At 53.2% G+C, this 13662-nt stretch overlaps 5 protein-coding genes across 5 annotated transcripts; 3 read left to right on the forward strand and 2 right to left on the reverse strand.

The window, feature by feature from the left end:
- Positions 1-312: 312 nt before the first annotated feature.
- On the reverse strand, positions 313-2438 carry CH63R_01978 (Cysteine synthase K/M:Cysteine synthase B; the record flags this gene model as incomplete). The annotated part of the gene is made up of 7 exons (XM_018296953.1): positions 313-924; positions 1020-1383; positions 1441-1501; positions 1566-1656; positions 1709-1832; positions 1902-2091; positions 2213-2438. 7 exons carry the CDS (start codon positions 2436-2438, stop codon positions 313-315), a joined length of 1668 nt encoding a protein of 555 aa, XP_018161769.1.
- An 880-nt stretch (positions 2439-3318) lies between these two features.
- Positions 3319-5340, forward strand: CH63R_01979 (ATP-grasp superfamily protein; the record flags this gene model as incomplete). The annotated part of the gene is made up of 1 exon (XM_018296954.1): positions 3319-5340. One exon carries the CDS (start codon positions 3319-3321, stop codon positions 5338-5340), a length of 2022 nt encoding a protein of 673 aa, XP_018161770.1.
- An 874-nt stretch (positions 5341-6214) lies between these two features.
- Positions 6215-8462, forward strand: CH63R_01980 (Oligopeptide transporter; the record flags this gene model as incomplete). The annotated part of the gene is made up of 7 exons (XM_018296955.1): positions 6215-6249; positions 6316-6530; positions 7113-7221; positions 7275-7414; positions 7489-7601; positions 7659-7671; positions 7738-8462. 7 exons carry the CDS (start codon positions 6215-6217, stop codon positions 8460-8462), a joined length of 1350 nt encoding a protein of 449 aa, XP_018161771.1.
- A 477-nt stretch (positions 8463-8939) lies between these two features.
- Positions 8940-9793, reverse strand: CH63R_01981 (uncharacterized protein; the record flags this gene model as incomplete). Its single annotated transcript, XM_018296956.1, has 3 exons — positions 8940-9239; positions 9304-9495; positions 9557-9793. 3 exons carry the CDS (start codon positions 9791-9793, stop codon positions 8940-8942), a joined length of 729 nt encoding a protein of 242 aa, XP_018161772.1.
- A 3554-nt stretch (positions 9794-13347) lies between these two features.
- On the forward strand, positions 13348-13473 carry CH63R_01982 (uncharacterized protein; the record flags this gene model as incomplete). Its single annotated transcript, XM_018296957.1, has 1 exon — positions 13348-13473. One exon carries the CDS (start codon positions 13348-13350, stop codon positions 13471-13473), a length of 126 nt encoding a protein of 41 aa, XP_018161773.1.
- Between the last annotated feature and the right edge of the window lie 189 nt (positions 13474-13662).

The raw sequence follows: 13662 nt of genomic DNA on the forward strand, positions 1-13662 counted from the left end.
CTCTCTCTCTTGGCGTCTTGGCTTGCATGTGTCCACCGTCCACGACAGCAGTTTTGGCTGTGCCGCTGGAAAATAAGCACGTCCACAAGTCTTCTCATTGGGTCCTACCTCCCCTCGCCCCGGTTCAAGGGTTTCAACCCCACTGGCTAGATGAAAGGGACCGGGACGCCCCCTGGGGGGCTTAAAACAAACGTAACTAAACTATTACAACTTCACGGCAATGGACTCATCGAGACGTATCTCTCAACAACCTATGTAATCCAGGGGCGGAAGATGAGTGATTACCCCGACAAGAACAACAGATTGCGAACCTCATTCCTTGACATCCAATGCTTTCCAAAGCTCGTCGGCTCCACCCCCTACACTGAGCGCCTCAACCCCTTTGCCCCTGAGCAGCGAGGTGGCCAGGCGTGATACTTCGCCGTTATAGCAAAGGACTAGCACTGGCACCCCGCGACTCTTTGCCCTTTCAAGCACGCCTACTGCTGGGCCATCCTTAAACATCATCTGCAAGTTGGTCCAGACCCTGTGGACGGCGTCTGCGTCTCCAAACAGGTCGACGCCAGCTGCCGCTCCGGGGCACAGAGCGTCCAAGGATACCCGATGGGCTCCTTCGATGTGCCGTATTGAGAATTCCTGGGCGCTTCGAAGGTCCAAAACCAACAGTGACTCGTCTTTGGGCTTTTGCAGCGAGTTCCCCTGTCCCTGTGGCTCAACGCCCTTGAAACAAGTCTTGATCCACCCAGTAAAACCGGCCTTCCCGCCGCTCTTGATCCTGGATGTGCGGCTTTGGACCGGCACCGACTTCTCGCTCAGTTGCGTGTCGTAGGCTTCGTCTTCCTTTCTGGCGTCGGACATACGCCTGGTGTTCAGCATGTCGGCAGCTTTTCGGGGATCCAGGATCCACCGCTCGTCGTGTCTGTCCTGATCACAAGAGAGGAGTATCTGAGGGTGCGAAGACCCTGGTGTTAGCTATATCCTTCGGATTGAGCCAACGGCTCCATGAGAGCGGCACGTACTTCGTTCTCGATGGGCGAGAACTCATCTTTGGCGAGCTTCTGAAAATACCCGTCCAAGTACTGGTACGGCAGATCACTGCAAGTGAAGACGCAAGAAACCTCTCCCGTGGCATCGTCGGCCAGGCTTTGAAGCTTGCCGCCGGACTTGGCTTCGGCGATGTAATCTAAAAGTCCTTGGAGAGCTTCCCCTGACGAGGGGCCTGCGATTATACCCTCGCGTGAAAGCCTCATCGACATGCGGTAGGCATCAGCCGACGAGACTTCCTGCTGGACATCCACTGTCCCCTTCCACGGGAAGCCACAAGTTTGAAAACCGTAGAAGTGTCGAGGACCAGGCGTTGGGTCTCCAAAGACATTGAAGACACTGTGCGTCGTCAGCTGCTTACTCAATAGGCGAGGGGTCTTGGCTGGGTCTGCTTACCCGACGACCTGTATTGAGGGGTTCTGGGACTTCAAATACTTTCCCGTACCCGTGATACAACCTATTTGAGTAATTTAGTTCATATCCTTTTCTACAATGGAGCCAAGTCATGGATAGTTTCTTACCACCTGTGCCTACGGTCGTACAGAAGACTTTGATTTCAGGGAGCTGACTGAGGATCTGAGGCCCAGTCCAACGCTCATGGGATTTCCAGTTCTGACGGGTCAGCATCGAGAGCGCCATCGCCAGAGGGAGAGCTCCCACCGACATTTTCGTTGTCATATTGTCCTGGATAACAAATTTGGCTGTCCCGGGCTGCCCTCTCTCTCAGCCTTTGCATGATACCCCGTGGATCTGTCGGCTCTTGCTGTGCAAGCCCTCCATACAGAGACCTGCGACACCGTTGTTGAGGGAAGCCCAAACACAATTAGGGGGTCTCACATAAGGGCTCGACGACTTACACTTTGAGACCGAAAAATCTCAATAGCTTGAGTGAATCGGGATGTTTCTTGTTCGTCACAAAAGCGGTGACGCTCTCGTTTCCCCAGAGCACGCGAGAAACTATGCCAAGAGACAACACAGTAGATCCTGAGCTTGCCTCGACTATGGACTTGTCGGCGGCGTTTGTTTGGGCTAACAGCATTCCCAACGCTGCGTGATGGTCAGGAATTTTGACAAAGATCGAGACAACAATCTGCAAGATAACCAGCCGAGACAAGACAAGGCTTGGCTAACGCAGGATTCTTCAACAGAGACCAGGGAGCCGACTCACCCGGCAAAGACTTCACATTCTGCGCTGGTAATGCCGTGAGAAGCTTGGCGTAGATTCTCACACCATCGCGTCTGAACGGATTCAGACGATCAGGAATCTCGACAAGAGGCAGCGGCGGGCTGTTGTCAGGGTTGTAATAGCTGGCCACGGATTCTGGCCCGCGGAAGACGTTTAGGGTATCCATAATACAACTAGCATTGAACGGTTGCCGTTGTTCGTGTGGCATTGACACGCTTTGAAGAATAACGGGAGTTTCCAGAAGGTCTTATAGAACTCCAGACTGGCGAGGAGCTTCTTTGGTAGGTATTTGCCTCGTAGATGCGTCCCTCTTGAACAGCGGCTGCATCTTGCGGGGTGGAGGATCAGCCACGCCATCATCAACAGCACAACTCATTCGCAAGTTTCTCACCACCCCTGGCCCTTCTGGATCTTTAGACAACTAGACCAAGTCATATTTTGGTTCAGTGTTCAGCATAGCTACTCTCGGATTCCATCACATAGAGGCGCGCAAAGCCGAGCCTGGGGGGAGGGGTCGGTGACGCCAAGCCCGAGATGAAATGCAATGCTACATGGACTCCTATTGCCCCATGTAGGCGAGCACGTTTGAGAACGCCCCGTGGAGCGTTACTGCGCTTGGCGGCAAGTATAGTATTCGATCTGGTAGTTGTGAGGCCTTGTGGCCTCCATTAGACCCCATGGACTGTACGATGTCGCCAAGGCCACGATGGCGAGCGACCTGCTTCGGTTCACACTAGACTCGGTCTTAGCCATGTTCTTTGAGTGCATAAGAGCAAGTTTAAGCGGCCTAAGTTCATCAGCGACTTTTGCCCAGAACATCTCGGCAGCTGAGCGCCGATCAACTCGATCTCCCCGGCACCTGAAGACTTGGCCGTTATCCCGACCTGTGTCTTTGCATTTGAAACACCCAATCGAGCAAGCAGTCTTGATGTGAAGTGACTACCAACTGGCTTCCACTGGTCCTCTCACTCCTCTGCAACTAAACGCTGCGTCGAAGAACCTGCGCCATGGGGCATCCGAACCACCTCGAAACCACACTTGGAGACAAAATACCGCTATCCTTCCAGGGAGGCTTGGGTACGATCTGCATGCAGCTCTCTCACTTCGTCCTCGGTATTCTGACTCTGCGATTCATTGTAGCTCTGCTTGAGATTCGGGATGGCATTAAATCGCCCAGGGTTCATCGGTCACCACCGCAACTGTGGGCATTAGATCTCATCCTGACGCCGATCCCCGAAGAGTCCCTACCGAAGACGCCACTCAACGTAATTGATCTCTCTGAAGAGAGTTTTGGCAGCATGAAATTCGAGCTGCTTAGGGACGCCCTCAGGGCTGCCCGCCGGTCAGTTGCCAAAGACATGGCGATTATCATCCGGTTATTCTTCCCCGCGGAGAGCGGCTACGTTGCAAGATGCGACTTTCTTGAGCGCCGTTTCGAAGGGTGCGAAGCCGTCAAAGTAGCAAAGTCTTTCTTGCCGCCTCTTTCGTCCGTTCTTGCGGTCCCGCAAATCCTACCGTCCATGAGCTCGCTGAAGCCAAGCTCCGTCAGCATCGTCTCTCAAGCGATCGGCGGCGTGCTTCTCAAATCCACCGCGTCTCACGAGCTCGGCTCAATCCTTCAAGAATTGGATCGCGAGATGGAAAATCGGCTATCCTTTCCGTGGATTCTTCAGCAGCAGGTCAAGCGACGCCGAGTGTTCTGGGTTCAGGGACGCGAGGACTTTGAATCGAGTCGCCGCGCCTATGAAGCTGCTTGGGCGCTTGGCATCACTCTCGTCGTTCTTGATCATCCGGGTCACTGGCTTGAAGATGATCGAGGTCCTCACGCCCACCTTCGGGAGGCTTTCGTCCCCACCAATATCGATATCGACGACGGCTTCGCCCAGCGTATTGTTAACGCCGTGCAGAATTACCCACATCCCGTTGATGGTATCACTACCATCAGCGACGTACGACTGGCTGGAGTAGCAAAAGCTTGTGAAATACTCGGCCTTCCAACGTCGCCGTCTGCAGCATACAGTATTGCAGGAGACAAAGCCGCCACCAGGAATCTTGAACCCAAGGACTCAAATGATTCTTTCGCGGTCAACAGCTCTGCTGATTTGGACGCCGTTCTGGCGCACAGGAGAGGCAAGCTCGTGTACCCCCTCATTGTCAAACCCTGCACCGGCTGGAACTCGGACTGCGTGTCCAAGGTACACGACGAGCCCTCTCTCTGCGCGGCTGTCGCTCGCGCCTCAGCTCGGCATGCTAATTCTCCCAACCGGAGCACTGGCGTCGTCGTTGAGCCCTACATCGACGGTCCAGAGGTTGACGCAAACTTTGTCATACTGAACGGCGAGATCCTCTTCTTCGATATCACAGATGACTTTCCAAGCACGGCGGATTCGTCCAGCAGCAACGAAACAGAGAATGATGCCAACTTCATGGAGACTTTGATGGTTGTACCCTCCGGGCTCCCGTTGAATGAGAAGGAAATGATGAGAGAGTGCCTGAGACAGAGTATCCTCCGCCAGGGTTTTGAATCTGGCGTTTTTCATTGCGAAGCCAGGGTGAGGCACTCTACGGCACGCTACGCACCCCGAGATGACAATGGACTGTTGGACCTTCAGGTCTCTTCAGTCACTGGCGAAACGAATAACGCCACCGCTGAGCCATCTTGCTACCTTCACGAGGTGAATGCACGGCCTCCAGGATACCTTAACACCGTTGGTGTGCTGCTCGCCTACGGAGTCGACTACTACGCAATAAGACTGCTCTTCAGTCTTGGCTTGGCGGGCGAAGAGCGCGTCAGGGCGCTCTCCCACCCGTTCAGGGGCGACGGACCGCAGTACACCCTCGGCGTCACCATCCTTCCCGCCAGACGCTCGGGGGTCATGGACACCGAGGATGCGGTCGAGGAGCTGATGGATCGCCACCCGTGGCTGCGGGACTGCATTGTAGACCACAAGACCTGCAAGAAACGCGGCGATGTCGTCCAGGGGCCCGAGTCGGCGGAGCTTTGGTGGGTGGCTTATGCCACGGTAGCTTCAAGGGTGGGACGGAAAGACTGTCTGGAGAAGGTTCAGTTCGTCAAGGATCACTTTTCGTATAAGCTGATTGGAGAGTGAGAGGACAAGAGCTTGGGCACGCTTAAATTCTAAATCCAAACTTAAAGCTAGTCATGCGGATGCTTGATGGGCAGTGAATGCCTTGCCATGCTGTGAAAACACAGGTGATCTGTCGTCTTTTGCTTCCGAGGTCCTTGTCACCCATAAACCACCTAGTATCGCTTTACGAAGGCGGCTGCATACAGCGTCACACTGTTCCGGCTATGTTTCTACATGGCGTACTTCCTTCACAGCTCGTCAACGGATTAGGAAGGTCCTCGAGACCGTGACCGTTACGACATCTGCAAAACAAGCTCTTACCCTCTCATGTACCGGCAGTAGGGGTCTCTTGGCTAGAGACAACATACAGGCCGCTGCCAATGATCGTAAGATCCGAGCACACGGTACGGGCCCTTCCGCCAGCAAGTGTACTGACGTTGTAATCGGACGTAAGCAAGGGTTAATCTTGGCAATTCCAGGCCTCTCCAGCAAACATGCTCAAACGTGCGCATTAAGCGTGAATGGTGTCGGTTTTTTGGGGGTCCTAAAAGAAACAACGCCACATCTGCATGGCGCAACGGGTCACCGATATTGTAAGTCGTAATGTTGACTAACTACCCACGCATTGTTTGGATTTACATGTGGGATATGTGACGATGCCCCAGCGGTGTGCAGTTGACTGGACTTTTGTCGTTGCATGACTTGTGCCAAACCCGATTTCCACTTTGTTCGAAATGAATTAGCTTACACAGTTCTGTGGGATCTAGTGTAAAAAGAACTTCTCATCACGATACTTGACCCCGAACCAGGCCATTCCTCTTCTTGCTGTGCTTCGCGATTGCTCATGGCATATCACCGCCTCACCTTGTAGACAGACATCTTGACTGTTGCCAAGATGGGCGCCAACGTTGAAACCGGAAGTGCGGTAGAGTTCGTACATACCTGCCAGCTGATTTCTTCCCTTTCCACTGACGCGCGTTTATGTGACCCTCACAGGCGAGACAATACGAAGGGTGGTCTCGAGGCCACTGAAGCATCAAACCTGGAGGGCAATCAACCAGATTCCCAGACACAGAGCCTCGTCGCTGAGTGCTTGCCAGAAGTCTTGGAAAGAAAGTTATCCGTGGACAAGTTGCCAGCGTCAGTGTGGATCGTTGCGATTGCTGGCGCCGCAGAGCGATTTGCCTATTACAGCTTGTCGGCCCCTTTGCGTAAGTAAACAACCTCAGCAGAGACAGGCAGAGCCTCCGGTTCACTCTCCGGATTCTTGGAAAAATACTAAAAGACGCAAGATCTTGGTGTCTCTTGACTGATTACATCTTTGCAGAAAACTACATCCAGAATGAGAGAGGGGGTTCCGCCGCCCCAGGGGCCCTGGGGCTTGGCCAGCAGACCGCAACAAATCTGAGCAACATGTTCCTTCTTTTGCAATTTATTGCCCCCATACCTTTCGCCATTGTTTCGGACATGCGATATGGGCGACAGAAAACGCTCATGTTCAGCCTCGGGTAGTTGCGACTCATTGCAGCCCCTGCTCATACCAATGTCCTTGATGCTGACAGCTCCGGGCCAGCATTTATCAGTGCGGAAGTCTCATACTGCTCCTGACGTCCTTGCCAATCGCGTTGGATAGGGGGGCGGGACTCCCGGGTCTCATTACAGCTATGGTCTTGATTGCAGTTGGCGTAGCAGGCGTGAAGGCGACGTTACCCCCTTTTCTAGGTATGATCAGAAAAAACCGAGTACTGCCTGGTATTTGGAGCTTTTAGATCTCGCCACTAACTATGCGTCAGTGGACCAATACAATCGGCCAGGGGAAGCCGTCATCAAAGTCAAAGGGAGTAAGACTCATGTTGCGGATCGCGCGTTAACGATTCAGTTCATTACGAACATGTTCTTTTGGTCAGCAACCCCCTGCTCGCCACCTCTAACAAGTTCTCTTACCATTCATCAAGGCTTACTAACCTCGCCGCGTTGTCTTCCCTCGCATCCACGTGGATTGAAAAGGAGGTTGACTTCTGGGCCTCGTACTTGATGGGCTTCATCTCTCTCTTCGTGACGGTGGTCCTCATATACTTCCTGAAGCGGAAGCTTGGTAAGCTTCCCCTTGTTACAAATGACGAACGATTCGACGTAAATTACATGTTCACTAACTGTCTAATCAGTCAGCATGGATACTCAAGGAAGTGTACTGCCACTGTCTCTCCGAGCTTTATGGTGCGCTGCGAGACATCGCTTCAGTCTGGAAGCCGCCTCTCCAGATTCACAGAGAGATCGGCACGGTAGATCTGTGCCATGGGACTCCAGAATCATAGATGATCTAAGACAAACATTGACAGTTTGCAGAGTGTTGTAAGTTGGTTATTGCATGCTCAGGTCGCAGTAGTTCGATGATCTCGACGGTACCCGACTCGACAGTGGAACTTGCCAAACTGGCAGGCTTACACGCAAGCAGGTTATTCTCGGCGCCGTTCTACCTAGCATACATTCAAATCATGAACAACCTCATTTCTCAAGCAGGTCAAATGAGACTCGGAGGCATCCCAAACGACACTATGCAAGTCTGGAACCCCGTTGCCTGCATCGTGCTCGGGCCCGTCATCCAGCGTGGTCTTTTCCCCCTCCTCCGCAGATCCGGAGTCCCGTTCGGCCCAATCGTCCGGATCTCGGCCGCCTGCTTCATCATGGGTGCAGCCATGGCCTACGCCGCCGGCGTTCAGCACATGATCTACTCGCGCGGCCCGTGCTATTCTCGTCCGCTGCAGTGCCCTGAAGCGGCGGTCCGCGAAGGCGCGTCATCGCAGGGAACCTTGGGGAACGACATCAGCGTCTGGGTGCAGATGCCAGTCTGGTTCATCCTGGCGGTGGCGGAGATCCTGGGCTTCGCAACGATCTCCGAAATCGCCTACGAGCAGGCGCCGAAGGGCATGAAGAGCGTGGTGCAGGCCGTGACGCAGTTGACTGCAGGCTTGGCGGCGGTCTTGGGCATCGCCTTGTCGCCCATCACCAAAGACCCGACATTGGTCATTCTGTATTCTGTGATTGCCGGGCTTACAGTCGTGGCAGCATTTCCATTCTGGTTTTATTTCCGCGCGTTGGACCATAAAAAGGTTGAGCCTGACACAAATAGCCAAGAAGCTTGAGTTTAGCATTCGTCTATGGCCCTTTTCGTAAAGGGAGAGAATGGTGGAGTAGAATGCTGGATCTGTCCTCTTGTCCTGTAGTATAGTCCCCTTAGTGTGGCAAAGACCTCTACTCGCAGGGTTGTGCTGTCCTCCAGATACATGATCCTTGCCATCATTGAGTACCTGATGGAGTCAGGGACGGGTATAAGACATTGGATATTATTTTCAAAAGCCGAAAATGAGAAACATGATAGTGTGACTGCCGATGATTGAAAGTTGAAGTCAAACCTCAGCTAGACATTGGACTGCATTGATTGGGGATGCCATTTGTAAGTATTCGGCAAACAATTATTAGGCCGCTTGTAATTAACTACAACGAGCGCTTTCCTCCTCCAGTTTTGTGGCAGGCCTCAATACATCATGTTACATCCTCATGCGAACTAGTTCGCCCGGCTGTAGCTTGAACATGCTGGGTCTTGTCTAGCTTGTCGTTCTTTAGAAAGTTACATCAGGGGTGACACCAATTACGAGAACAGGGTTGAGCCTGGCCTTCACATTGCGGATGCGATCAACGAGGCCGTCGACATTGTCAACACTGTTGGCCACAGCATCGATGAGTACGCCGGCTGCAGCCCCGACGGTGCTCAGAGCAACCTGGAAGGCAAGGCTTGCCTGTGTGTATGCGAGATTGAAGGCCGCTTTGCCGACGAGGTCGTTCACGGCGCTGGCCTGGGCTTGAAGATTCTGGAGCTGGGCAGTGGCGGCTCTGGCCAGAGCCTGCGCTTGACGGACAACCTAAATGCCCCCCCCGAATGTCAATGAATCGTTCGGGTAGAGTTCTATTCAAGTTTATACTTACGTCCTGGGCGACCTGAATAACCTCGGCGCTGGGAACGGCGTGCTGGGCGGCGGTCGACGATGTGCCACTCGGCGCGGGAATGCCGGAAGGGGACACGCCCAGAAGGCCCCCGACGATGGTGGCGGCCCTCGTGCGGATGCTGTTGGTGTTGCTTGTCACTTGGCGGATGACAGCGGTTATCTGATCGGTTCTCTGTCGGCCAACATTTAGTATTCTCTATGTTCGGCGAAACATTGAGTCGGATTCTTCTCACATCTTTGATGGTCGTGCCAGAGGTTCTGGTCAGATCTCCAACTAGGGTAGCAGTCTTTTCGATATCGGTACGGAGGATCATGAGTGCTGCGTAGGCCGGGTCGAGCAGGTCAGAGGGGTTGAAGACGACTTCGGGGAGGACGACCTGTCCGGGGGTGATGGTGGCCCTAGGGAGAACTGCAGCCTCGGCCATGAATGAGAGGGTGGCAAGGACGGCGGTAAAGGCTTTGGTCTGCATTTTGGCGGTGCTCTTTTACAAAATCTTTGGGTCGCTGAGGGAAGTGTAGGAAACAAGGTTTCGAAGAGCCAACTCGAGGTCTGGAATACCGTGTTGTGTTATTATGATGGTGCTGATGAGGAACGAGACGAGGACGAGAGCCCCAGTCTGTTGAAGACTTATATATGTATTCAAAACTGCCTTTCCAATCTCGGAACACTTGATATATCGGATACCTGTGCTTGCAATTCTTGGCCTCGACCAATGAGTAAGAGTAAGATTGCCGGAAGTGCCTCCGCAAAGTCGTGATCGAGGTGCCATATCCGGACACGAAGCTCCCTTGCTCTACAAAACTATCTGCAGTTCGCCTAAATCTGCCTCACTGAAGTTCTTGGTGATGTCCGCATTCATGCAAGTCCTGGTGCCCAGATTTCTTGAGTAACGAGGGGTGACTAGTTGGTTGAAGTGGTCTATGCTACTACACTTGGAGATCTCTGATCCGGGGTCGACATGGGAGGCAGATCCAACCTGGAGGGTGATGATCTGCAACCCGAAAAGCTGTTTCTATCAAGCATGTTACTTTTCCGGGCCAGCATCACCGCCAAGATGTTAAAAGATCGCTGGAAGCGTCAAGGTCTTGGCATCTTGGCAAGACTTCTAAGGTACGAAATGAATATGACAATTCTGGGCGAGCTGTGCTCGGGGAGTTCATCCGTCTTCTTGATGTCATCGTTGATATAGCCTCAGTTCATCTGGAGACAGTTCCTCGGGTCCAAGCGTTGTCCTACAAGTAAAATCTCCGAGCATCTTGAGTATAACATCGTAACATTACGCGTGCTACAGAGTTTCAATCAACTGGGAGCTCATTGCTAGGTCTATGTGGTGAATGGAGGCTGAATTAGGTCTGAGAATCCTCTGGCGTGCTGCTCACGGACGTCTGAAGCGGTTATGGGCCGTTAATTATCAGCCCCCAGTACTACGCAGTAATACCAGTAGTATCATTGTTTGTAAGATACTGGAGCTGGAAGAACCACGTTCCACGTTCCGTGGCATAGGCGTAAGAGCAAAGTAACGTCTGCCGCTCGGGTCGCTTTCGCGGAGTTCAACAACAGACCCCGACAATAACGCCAGGCTCGCTGTTCACATTCCAAGCCCCAAGCTACGAAGACATCCCCTTGATCGGACAGTAGTAATGTCTCACAAGACTTCAAACGGATATGGAACAAGATCAACATGCCCCGCAAGCGCATCCGAATCCGGTTCTGCGTTGGCAGTCAGGGCCATCTATGTCTCACAGTCGAAGCCGAATGCTTTCGGCCTAGGGCTTCCAACGAGGAATAACTTGCCCACGACAACCCAATCCCGTTTCCCGGCCCGAGAAGGACGAAAACCGGACCGGCTATATCTGAGTCTGTCGGGTGCTTGGTGGAAAGCCGATTGCAAACAACGACTGCAACGCTTGCAGCTAAGGGCCAAGTCGGTGTTAGTTGAGCCTCATCCAAAGCTTAACGCAAACAAGCCTCCGAACTCTATGACGTGCCGCATCAGCATTCAGAGCTGCTTTCGTGCGAAATGACCTCTTGATGGTCGTAAACACGGCGGAGTGCAACGGCGGGGCTTCCAGTGCATCATATCGACGGCCCGCCTGGGACAGGGACGTGAAAGACATACAGCATAGGGCCGGTTAGATGGCGAAATGCACCTTGGAAAAGAATATGATTGAAAAGGAACCCTTGAACGCGAACGTGTTGGCAACCTAATCCAGTATCTTCCCGGATAGATCGGCCGCGACCAGATGCAGTAACCGAGATGTGAAGAGGTTTCCCACGGGCTCGCCGGTGTTTCTTGTGCCAAACAGGAACCCGTTGTGTCTTCGAACTATGGCAAGGCCTCGCGAGCTACGAACGATATATCACCGCAGTAATATCCCGGGCCTAGCGAGTTGACACTCGAAACCCGCCGACGAGATTGCCTATGACAGTGCTTACGGTAACCAAGCTAGCAGCGCAAGGTGGACGTCAACTGCTCGCGGGTCCTGGTTGTGACTTCAGTTGAGACTGCAAAGTGTCATCCAGACCGTCGTTGAGCTCCTTATTGCAGCCAGCTTGGACGTCTGTAAAACGTTCTTAAGGTTACCTACTTGTTCCTATGTTGAATTTCCAGTTCAAGCCGGCAGCTTTGGATCCAGCTGCCTTGAACAGGTTCGGCGTAGGAACCCGTCAGCTTTAACAAAGGTCGATACCATAGCCTCCGATAAGCATCATGACGTAGGACGGGCTAGCGTAAGACTACTGACTAGTTTGCATATAAAGCGATCACAACCCTCTACGAGTGTGATGAGAAGATGAGAACATAAGTTGCGCAGGGCGACCAACTGGCCAGGAATCGCGTGGTCTCAACACACTAGTAGTGAGACAACGGCCAGCAGGCCGACCTGATACAGGCGCGAACGTGTTCCACAACGGCGGCCGCTCATTGCGAAAGACAGTTTGCCGGAAAAAAGACGCTGCAGGCGCCGCTAGACTCTCACGGCTCATTCATCTCTGATATTCCTACAGCTTGGAGAGCAGCTAGAGAACTGTCGTCCGAACCGGTAGCCGTAAATGTTAACATGGCGGTACTTGGCACCAGAGAGCGATCCTTCTGGAAAGCAAAAGGAAAGAGGAACTGAGAGAAACGGGTGTGGGACACGACATCAACCAAGGAGGGAGGGCAGGTCCAACTAGCCTCAGTATCGATCGATCCCTCGCATCGCCTTCGCCGCTCATTATCTCTCCCATTATCTCACCAAGGGCTCCCTCTCGTCACGTTACACGTTGCACGCGCTTCGGCGGACCCTCCCGTAGCCACAGCCCATCAACGAGGTCCAGAACGCTCCGGCCCCCTCCATAGCCATAATCAATCAATCATCTGAACGGGCGAGCCAAAGGTCCAAATCTTAATAGGGTCCTTCCACCAATCAGCATTGCTAGCTCATTCACAAGCCTAAGGTGCGGGACCCCCTGACGCCCTATGTCACTGCCCATAGGGACTGTCCCCCAGCCACAATGTGCACACATCACACCCTCTGCTCAGCCACGCCTACGTCACCTCCCCTCTCAACGGGCTCTTGGCATACAACACCACCACCACTATTGAAGCAACCGTGCAGGCGAGATCCAGTCAGCCAAGTTCGAGGACCCTGTGCCACTGGAGCATACAAGAAAGGTTGGGAAAACAGGCCAAGGAGGCGTTTGCTGGTTCGTTGTTACCTGGTTCAACCAGAACCCCGGTTGGCCTCCCGATGTCGATCCCCCCTCGTCACCGCTGCTGCACCAAGACGTATATAATCTACAGTATCTCATCCATCTCTTGGCCGTTCGCCCAGTCTCTCAATTCCAACTCCAAGCCACTACACAACAACAAGCTTTTCTCTTGATCTACGCTGCCATACCACTCACAGTAAGCCTTCCGCCCAGTTCCCGTTCTATATCCGGCCATTCAGACATCAGCTGCATCGACTTTGTTGGACCGCATTCTGACATTGTCTCCAGCGAACACAGATAATAATCTATCTACAAACACCAAACGCAACCATGCCTTTCTTCTACTCCAAACCTATCGGCGGCCGTAACTTCGGAACCAGCGTCCACGCCGACCGCCATGGCGTCCGCCGCGGTCCCTGGCGCTTCCGCATCGGCCGTTTCCACTGCTTCAGATAGGCGCGACGCCGTTCTCACGGAGTAAAGGTGTCGGTGCGATAACGAAAGGCATAATCCCACCTCCGCGCGGCTTCTTTCACCAGTGACGACGACGACATCGACGATGACAACAATCACACACGCACATACACACAAACTGTCTACGATAATCCCCCCCCTTTTTCTTCTTTTTTTCTACCTCAACTTTCT

Source organism: Colletotrichum higginsianum, chromosome 2 (genome assembly GCF_001672515.1).
Source record: "Colletotrichum higginsianum IMI 349063 chromosome 2, whole genome shotgun sequence".
NCBI lineage: Eukaryota > Fungi > Ascomycota > Sordariomycetes > Glomerellales > Glomerellaceae > Colletotrichum > Colletotrichum higginsianum.